This window comes from Heteronotia binoei, chromosome 8, assembly GCF_032191835.1.
Source record: "Heteronotia binoei isolate CCM8104 ecotype False Entrance Well chromosome 8, APGP_CSIRO_Hbin_v1, whole genome shotgun sequence".
In the NCBI taxonomy this organism is placed as follows: domain Eukaryota; kingdom Metazoa; phylum Chordata; class Lepidosauria; order Squamata; family Gekkonidae; genus Heteronotia; species Heteronotia binoei.
The window spans coordinates 125,913,543-125,922,963 of NC_083230.1; the positions used below are offsets into that span (position 1 = coordinate 125,913,543).

Genomic DNA, 9,421 nt, shown 5'->3' on the forward strand with positions numbered 1-9,421 from the left:
TGCTCTGAAAGATGGCGGGCCGAGCCGACTTGATTCAGAGCAGCGAGGTTTGGAAACCATATTAAACGTGTGGCATTCAGCCAAGCGGTACTCTTTTCCTTGCCTTTATTGCGATCTGAGACTGCATGCCGCGTTTACCATCTGAACAGTGAGAGGCGGGGAAACCTTCCAGCGGTTTTGACTCGTGGCTTCCGTCCTCTGTAGATCTCCATAATCCAGGGGGTCCTGTCTGACATCAACTTGAAGAAAGGGGAGTCGGAGTGCCAGTACTACGTCGACAAGCTGGAATACCTCGACGAGAAGCAGAAAGACCCGCGGATTGAATCCAGCAAGGTGCTTCTGTGCCACGGGGAGCTGAAGAACAAGAACGGCCACGTAAGTTTCTCTTTTCGGTGACGCCAGCCCTGCCCTCTCTACATCAAGGCTTCCCGAGGCGGTCGGAGCTCAGAATGGTTAGCCTCTCGCTGGGGGTGGGGGCGGGGATCCCCCAGACCACGCCCCCTGCTGCCGGTCAGCTGACCGGCAGGGGGCAGGGCCTTCATGGCAGCGGGGTGGGGGGGGACCTAGGCCAGCATTGCCAGCGACATAACTTCCGTTGCGTGCCAGAAGTTATGTTGCTGCCAGTTTCGGAGTGGGCCTCCCCTTGTTGCTGTTAAGTTCCCCCCCAACACACACACACACACCAGTTGTGTGTGGGTGGGGGGAACCTAGTGACCCAGTTAAGGCAGCCCCTGGTGGAAGGTTGAAATGCTCGAGAACATGTTCCGATACCACTTCTTGGGAAAGAGTGACCTTCGTATATTAAGATCCTGCACCATAGAATTGGAAGGGACCTCCAGGGTCATCTGGTCCAACTCCCCTGCACAATGCAGGGACTTCACAAATACTTCCCCCTAAATACCTTTACTTACTTCTTGGAGAGCCAGTTTGGGGTAGCAGTGAAGTGCGTGGACTCTTCTCTGGGTTTGATTCCCCACTTCTCCCCTTGCAGCTGCTGGAATGGCCTTGGGTCAGCCAGAGCTCTCTTATGTGGGAGAACCGGGTTTGATTCCCCACTCCTCCACTTGCACCTGCTGGAATGGCCTTGGGTCAGCCAGAGCTCTCTTATCTGGGAGAACCGGATTTGATACCCCACTCCCACTCGCAGCTGCTGGAATGGCCTTGGGTCAGCCAGAGTTCTCTTATCTGGGAGAACCGGGTTTGATTCCCCACTCCTCCACTTGCACCTGCTGCAATGGCTTTGGGTCAGCCATAGCTCTCTTATTTGGGAGAACTGGGTTGGATTCCCCACTCCTCCACTTACAGCTGCTGGAATGGCCTTGGGTCAGCCAGAGCTCTCTTATCTGGGAGAACCGGGTTTGATTCCCCACTGCTCCACTTGCAGTTGCTGGAATGGCCTTGGGTCAGCCAGAGCTCTCTTATCTGGGAGAACCGGGTTTGAATCCCCACTTCTCCCCTTGCAGCTGCTGGAATGGCCTTGGGTCAGCCACTTGCACCTGCTGCAATGGCTTTGGGTCAGCCATAGCTCTCTTATTTGGGAGAACTGGGTTGGATTCCCCACTCCTCCACTTACAGCTGCTGGAATGGCCTTGGGTCAGCCAGAGCTCTCTTATCTGGGAGAACCGGGTTTGATTCCCCACTGCTCCACTTGCAGTTGCTGGAATGGCCTTGGGTCAGCCAGAGCTCTCTTATCTGGGAGAACCGGGTTTGATTCCCCACTCCTGCACTTGCAGCTGCTGGAATGGCCTTGGGTCAGCCAGAGCTCTCTTATCTGGGAGAACCGGGTTTGATTCCCCACTCCTCCACTTGCAGCTGCTGGAATGGCCTTGGGTCAGCCAGAGCTCTCTTATCTGGGAGAACCGGGTTTCATTCCCCATTCCTCCATTGCAGCTGCTGGAACGGCCTTGGGTCAGCCAGAGCTCTGGCAGAGGTTGTCCTTGAAAGGGCAGCTGCTGTGAGAGCCCTCTGCAGCCCCACCCACCTCACAGGGCATCTGTTGTGGCGGAGGAAGGGAAAGGAGATTGTGAGCCGCTCTGAGATTCGGAGTATAGGGCAGGCTATAAATCCAATATCATCTTCTTCTTCCTCCGATTTTGTTTTAAAGAGAAAGGTCTGATTCGGAGTTCCTCTCTCTTCACAGCCTCCTGGCGCCTGCTTTGGGGCTGGGGTTTGAAGGAACCCATTAAGAAAAGCCCCTGGACCAGACAGCCCCTTTGGAGACTTAAAAGCAGGGCTGGCCTCCGTCCAGGTTTCGGGAGGTTGTGAAATAACGAGCTTAAAATTACCGTGGCGAGCATGACATGCGTTGCGCAGTTGTTCGGAAAGGATTTCCTGAGCATTCCCGGTGATGTAATGCAGGCGCTGAAGTCTTCCAGGCACGCAACCTCCTGGAGCCAAAGCCAACCGTCGGCGGTTTGAAGTCTTGACGCAGCCGCGCTCAAAGGGCTGGGCTGGTGCTGCCGCTCAGAACGTAGAAGCTGGAAACTCAGACAGTTTTAAGAGGGGATTGGATAAAAATATTGAGCAGAGGTCCATCAGTGGCTATTAGCCATAGTGTGTATATATGTGTGTGTGTGTGTATACACACACACATATTGGCCACTGTGTGACACGGAGTGTTGGACTAGATGGGCCACTGGCCTGACCCAACATGGCTTCTCTTCTGTTCTTATGTGACACAGAGTGTTGGACTGGAGGGGCCACTGGCCTGACCCAACATGGCTTCTCTTCTGTTCTTATGTGACACAGAGTGTTGGACTGGATGGGCCATTGGCCTGACCCAACATGGCTTCTCTTATGTTCTTATGCGACACAGAATGAAGGACTGGATGGGCTGTTGGCGTGATCCAACATGGCTTCTCTTCTGTTCTTCTGTGTCACAGAGTGTTCGACTGGATGGGCCACTGGCCTGACCCAACATGGCTTCTCTTCTGTTCTTCTGTGACACAGAGTGTTGGACTGGATGGGCCATTGGCCTGATCCAACAGGGCTTCTCTTCTGTTCTTCTGTGACACAGAGTGTTGGACTGGATGGGCCACTGGCCTGACCCAACATGGCTTCTCTTCTGTTCTTCTGTGACACAGAGTGTTGGACTGGATGGGCCATTGGCCTGATCCAACAGGGCTTCTCTTCTGTTCTTCTGTGACACAGAGTGTTGGACTGGATCGGCCACTGGCCTGACCCAACATGGCTTCTCTTCTGTTCTTCTGTGACACAGAGTGTTGGATTGGATGGGCCATTGGCCTGATCCAACATGGCTTCTCTTCTGTTCTTCTGTGACACAGAGTGTTGGACTGGATCGGCCACTGGCCTGACCCAACATGGCTTCTCTTATGTTCTTATGTGACACAGAGTGTTGGACTGGATGGGCCATTGGCCTGACCCAATATGGCTTCTCTTATGTGACACAGAGTGTTGGACTGGATGGGCCACTAGCTTGATCCAATATGGCCATTTTCATAAAGAGAATCGCCCCCAATAGAAATTCTGGCACAACCTGACAATAGAAGACGTTCGCATAGGAATGGTCGCAGTCTTGCCTGGCTAGGCTGTGTAATACCAGGGTCCTCAGCATGGTGCCCGTGGACGCCATGGCGCCAGCCATCCCCTTTCCTAGGGCCCGCCGAAGTGGGAGGGGCCAGGTGGGGCTTTTGCTCAGTAAGGCTTCTGATTGGCCGTTGGTGGATTTGATTGACTGTGCAGGCTTTAAAAGCCTTGTTCGGGCAACAGCCGAGAGGATCTTCACTGCGCGAACAAGGCTGTCGTGTGGCTGGCTGGCTCCTCCTCCGGCAGCCATGTTGTGGCTGGTTCTGCCTCCTGCAGCGGCCATTTTGTGGCGTTATTCTTTGTCAGAATTTCTGAAATGCCCCCAGGCTCAAAAATGCTTGGGGGGACCCTGTTGTAGCAGCTTTGCCCCCCTCCCTGTTTGAAGTCCAGAGGGGGTGTTCATTTTCGTCCACCTTTCAGTAGCACCAAGGGGCATAATATAGATGAATTCATGTTATTGTGCACTGGGGAGACTTGGCCTAAAAGCTTTGGGGCTCAGCTGTCCCCAGTCTCCGTGTACTCTAAGCCAGGGGTGGCCAACGGTAGCTCTCCAAATGGTTTTTGCCAAACTGGAGAGCCAGTTTGGTGTAGTGGTTAAGTGTGCGGACTCTTATCTGGGAGAACCGGGTTTGATTCCCCACTCCTCCACTTGCAGCTGCTGGAATGGCCTTGGGTCAGCCATAGCTCTGGCAGAGGTTGTCCTTGAAAGGGCAGGTGGTGTGAGAGCCCTCTGCAGCCCCACCCACCTCACAGGGTGTCTGTTGTGGGGGAGGAAGGGAAAGGAGATTGTGAGCCGCTCTGAGACTCTTCAGAGTGGAGGGAGGGATATAAATCCAATATCTTCATCTACCTCACAGGGTGTCCGTTGTGGGGAGGAAAGGTAAAGGAGATTATTAGCCGCTCAGAGGCCCTTTGGAGTGGAGGGCGGGATATAAATTCAATATCTTCATCTACCTCACAGGGTGTCTGTTGTGGGGGTGGGGGGGAGGTAAAGGAGATTGTGAGCCGCTCTGAGACTCTTTGGAGTGGAGGGTGGGATATAAATCCAATATCATCATCTTCTTGCCTACAATACCATCTGGTCGGTGTTTCCTCGAAGCTGAGTTAGCGTGAGCTAGCTCACAGGTTTTTAGCCTGCAGCTCACACGTTTTTGTCTTAGCTCAGGAAAAATGGCCCCCAGAGCACAATAATTTATGCAAGAGCTAACAGTGCCAGTCGCTCACAACTTTAATGTCAGTAGCTCACAAAGTAGAATTTTTGCTCACAAGACTCTGCAGCTTAGAGGGAACATCGGTTCTGGTATGCACTTAATCGTTGTTCTTCAGTCGCAGAGTCGAGTCCGACTCTTGGCGACCCCCTGGACCAAGTCACGCCAGGCCCCCCTGTCTTCCACCACCCTCCAAAGTCTGCTCAAATTCGTCTTTGTTACATCTGTAACGCTGTCCAGCCGTCTCATCCTTTGCCGTCCCCTTCTTCTTTTGCCTTTGGTCTTTGCCAGCACCAGGATCTTCTTCAGTGAGCGTTCCCTTCTCATTGGGTGGCCAAAGGATTCGAGCTTCAGCATCTGGCAGATAATCAGTTGCTCTATTGCAAATCCCATTATTCGGAATGCTGGTCACAACACCAGGTTACCTGTTCACTGGCCAGAGTCACTGAGTCAGGTGCTCACCCAGATCTCTCTCTCTCTCTCTCTTTTCCCCCTCTAGAAACTCTACGTCTTCCTCTTCCAAGACATCTTAGTTTTGACTCGGCCCGTCACCCGCAACGAGCGCCACTCTTACCAGGTGTACCGCCAGCCGTTACCTGTCCAGGACCTAGTGCTGGAGGACTTGCAAGACGGCGATGTGAAGATGGGAGGCTCCTTCCGGGGCGCGTTTGGCAATTCCGATAAAGGTAGGAAGCAAATCCGCCTCCCTCTCTCTCCCCTCCCTTCGGTTTCCCTGTGCTGGAGCCGAAGACTGAGAAGGGTCCGTCTCTTCTTCTCCATCTCTTTCTCTCGCTGTCAAGTTGCATTTCAACGCAGGAGACGTTTCAGAGGGGGCTTGCCGTTGCCTGCATCGTGACCCTGGGATTCCCTGGTGGCCTCCCTTCCAAATGCTGACCACAGCGAAACCCTGCTTAGATCTGATAAGATCGGGCCTGCCGTCCTACAGCTAACAGCAAATGGGTTGTGACTAAAGGGAACCTCTACAGAGGCATTTAGCCTCTGAATCCCAGAGCCAGGAGGCAAAGTCAGGGGGAAGGCCTTATCCTCTCTTCTCCGACACTGGCCTTCCAGAGGAAATAGATGCACCCTCCTTGGTCTGATCCAGCAGGGCTCTTCTGATGTTCTTATGTAGGCCTCAGCCTCTCTGCCCTGTTGTTGGCCCTCCAGAGGAACTGGTTGGCCCCTGTGTGAGACAGGAGGCTGGACTAGATGGACCCTCACTGGTCTGATCCAGCAGGGCTCTTCTGATGTTCTTCTGAAGGCCTTGGCCTCTGCCCTGTTGTTGGCCCTCCAGAGGAACTGGTTGGCCCCTGTGTGAGACAGGAGGCTGGACTAGATGGACCCTCCCTGGTCTGACTCAGCAGGGCTCTTCTGATGTTCTTATGTAGGCCTCAGCCTCTCTGCCCTGTTGTTGGCCCTCCAGAGGAACTGGTTGGCCCCTGTGTGAGACAGGAGGCTGAACTAGATGGACCTTCACTGGTCTGATCCAGCAGGGCTCTTTATGTTCAGATGATGTGAATGAAACTCGGAGGCTTACATGAAAACTTCTAGCTAAAATCAACCTTCACTTACGTTGACATTGTGTCTCCTGCTCGCAGCCAAGAACATCTTCCGGGTCCGCATCCGAGACCCTTCCCCGGGCCAGTCCCACACGCTCCAGGCCAACGACATCTTCCACAAGCAGCAGTGGCTGAACTGCGTCCGCTCAGCCATCGCCCCCTACCAGTCAGCTGTGGCCCCTGCGGAGCTCAAAGAGCTGCCGGAGCTCAGCGAGGAGGCGGAAGAGAACGGCCCCGCCGTGTCCAGTGCCAAAATCCAGAGGCGGCAGTCCTCGCTCTCCCACATGGAGCTGGACGAGAACGGCGCAGAGTGCGTCTCCGGAATGGACACAGCCGAGGAGCCCAAGCCTGCCAGGCCCTTCCGGATACACTCGGGCCTCCGGAGGACGAGGGAGAAGGCCCAGATGAGTGGGAAACGGAAAGAGACTCTGGTGTGAGCCCCTCCGGAGGCCTCCGCCCCACTGTTTATTTATAAATAAAAGTGTACATTTTCTTTCCTGTAATGTGAGAACGGCAGGGACTGCTCTTCTGCAAACACGTTATTTTTGTTTTTGGGGTTTCCCGTGTATTTTTGTTTTGTTTTGTTTTTTCTTTTTACGGCAGCTACGGTTCTCCGCGACCGTTGTTGAACTGGAGTCTGATTCTGGTAGAGAAAAAAAAAGAATTAAGGATCGTGATTCTTTTTTCCCTTCCCCCTCCCCCTTTGGAGGAGTTAAATCGCATTGTAGCCGAAGATTCCGGACAGAGTTCTTCGAAGTGTCAAACGGTATTATTTCGGGGAGGGGGGGGGGAGCGTTTTGGAGCAGGCTTCGGTGGTCACGTGACCCCAAGAAACAGCCACGCTTCCCATGTTAGTTTTGCAAAGATGGCAGAGCATCGGAAGAAAACCGATTCTCCCCCACCCCATCCCCAATCAGTTTTGAGCAAGGCTTTTTTTGGTAGCAGGTACTCCTTTGCATATGAGGTCACACAGCCCCGGCGTAGCCAATCCTCTTGGAGCTTACAGTAGGCCCCGTAAGACGAGCCCTGTAAGCTCCAGGAGGATTGGCTACGTCAGGAGGGTGTGGCCTAATATGCAAAGGAGTTCCTGTTACCAAAAAAAAAGCCCAGGCTTTGAGTATTTAAAATTTGAGTATTCTGTAGCTCCCAGAATAAGGTAGCGTGACCATAAGATGGCTAATGAACTGCTTCATCTGGAGCAGTCTAATGAAAGCCAATATGATTACTCTAGAGGAAGTGGCCTGAAGGCTTGCAGCCTGTATTTTCTTCAGAGGAGACTCCTACGTTCAGCAGGTTTTCTGTTTTATTGACTGGAATTCTGAATCTCCTTTTTAAAAAAAAAAAATTTGTTGTTGTACATTCCTTGTGTGAATTGTGACTACCTGCCTGGTATGTAATCTTTTTTTTATTATTATTATTATTATTATTACTATTATTTGAATAAGTTTGTGGCCATTTCCTTTTTGTACTTTGTCAGTATATTTCTCTGTGTGGGATCTCTTTCCCCCCCTCCTTCCCCTTTAAGTACTTGATGGTGTGTGTATGCCAGTTTGTTGTGTATATTTAAAAGCCAATTCCAAACTTTCACCGAGTGAAACAAAGCCATAAAACTCCTGAGCCAGTGAGAAACGGTAGAGCCAAGTCCCCCTTTTCCCATTGGTCCAGAGCGACTGTGCCATGTGAGAGGGAGGAGCCAATTCATGAGACCTCCCCTCTCTAAAGGCACAGGGGAAACCTTCGGATCGGCAAGTGGCAATTTTTAACAGTCGAGCCAACGGGAGGCTCTACCGTTTGTAGCATTGGAGATGACCACAGCCAGCCTGCTTAGAGCGGGCTTGCGTCCTCTGAACTACTGAAAGTGAACAGCGGTGGACAGGGCAGAGAGGTTCTAGGAACGTCGCGGAAGGCTTAGGCAGAGAGAAACCAGATCATGGAGAGCGTAAAGGGATGAAAAGTTGTTGGGTAGGCCGTGGCATGGCCTATGCTGTTGGGAGCCAGAGAGGAAAGCCCAGAGGTATGTCGTAAGAAGGGTGTGTGGGAGGAGGTAGTGAAAGATGAGCGGGGAGAGGGAAACGGTAAAAGTCTATTTACTTGCAGTTTTTGTGAGGGGAAGCCCATGCTTAGGGAAGGGCCGCTTCTCTCGATGGGGTGAAATAGCAGCAAATGGCCCTGAGCTAGTTAACGCCAGAACCTAAGAAGGGGAACCCCTCAAGCGCAACCAAAATTGTCCCCAGGGGAAAGACGGCACGTTGAGATGGTGGCGCGGTGCGGTTCTGGAAAGCGAATGTAAATAGACGACAACCAAAGCAAAGTGGTTCGTTCTCTGTAAAGATCTGTACAGTGTCCATACCGGAGTACAATTAAACACTTGTCAGCAAATGTTCGTGTGGTGTTTTCTTAATGCGGAGACTGGGATTACAACTGGGGTTGGGTTCGGCATTTAGTTCCCACAAGGGAAACTTGCAAAACTTAAATTTAACCACAGCCCCAGACAGAAGATATCCTTACTCAAGATCTATGAACACAAGAGAAGCCGTGTTGGATAAGAACATAAGAGAAGCCATGTTGGATCAGGCCAATGGCTCATCCAGTCCAACACTCTGTGTCGCAGAAGAACATGAGAGAAGCCATGTTGGATCAGGCCAATGGCTCATCCAGTCCAACACTCTGTGTCGCAGAAGAACATAAGAGAAGCCATGTTGGATCAGGCAATGGCTCATCCAGTCCAACACTCTGTGTCACATAAGAACAGAAGAGAAGCCATGTTGGGTCAGGCCAATGGCCCATCCAGTCCAACACTTTGTGTCACAAGAACATAAGAGAAGCCATGTTGGATCAGGCCAATGGCTCATCCAGTCCAACACTCTGTGTCACATAAGAACATGAGAGAAGCCATGTTGGATCAGGCCAATGGCTCATCCAGTCCAACACTTTGTGTCACAAGAACATAAGAGAAGCCATGTTGGATCAGGCCAATGGCTCATCCAGTCCAACACTTTGTGTCACAAGAACATAAGAGAAGCCATGTTGGATCAGGCCAATGGCTCATCCAGTCTGTGTCACACAGTGGCCAAAAAAACCAGATTCCATCAGTGGGGCCAGGACACT

General features: G+C 52.1%; 1 protein-coding gene across 1 annotated transcript in view; it reads left to right on the forward strand.

Moving 5' to 3' along the window:
• NET1 (neuroepithelial cell transforming 1) overlaps positions 1-8,692 on the forward strand; it is a 39,660-nt gene extending 30,968 nt beyond the window's left edge. The window contains 3 exon segments of the mRNA XM_060246028.1: positions 205-375; positions 5,254-5,440; positions 6,353-8,692. Coding sequence (XP_060102011.1) covers positions 205-375; positions 5,254-5,440; positions 6,353-6,750 — 756 coding nt within the window. The 3' untranslated portion in view covers positions 6,751-8,692.
• Positions 8,693-9,421: the final 729 nt, after the last annotated feature.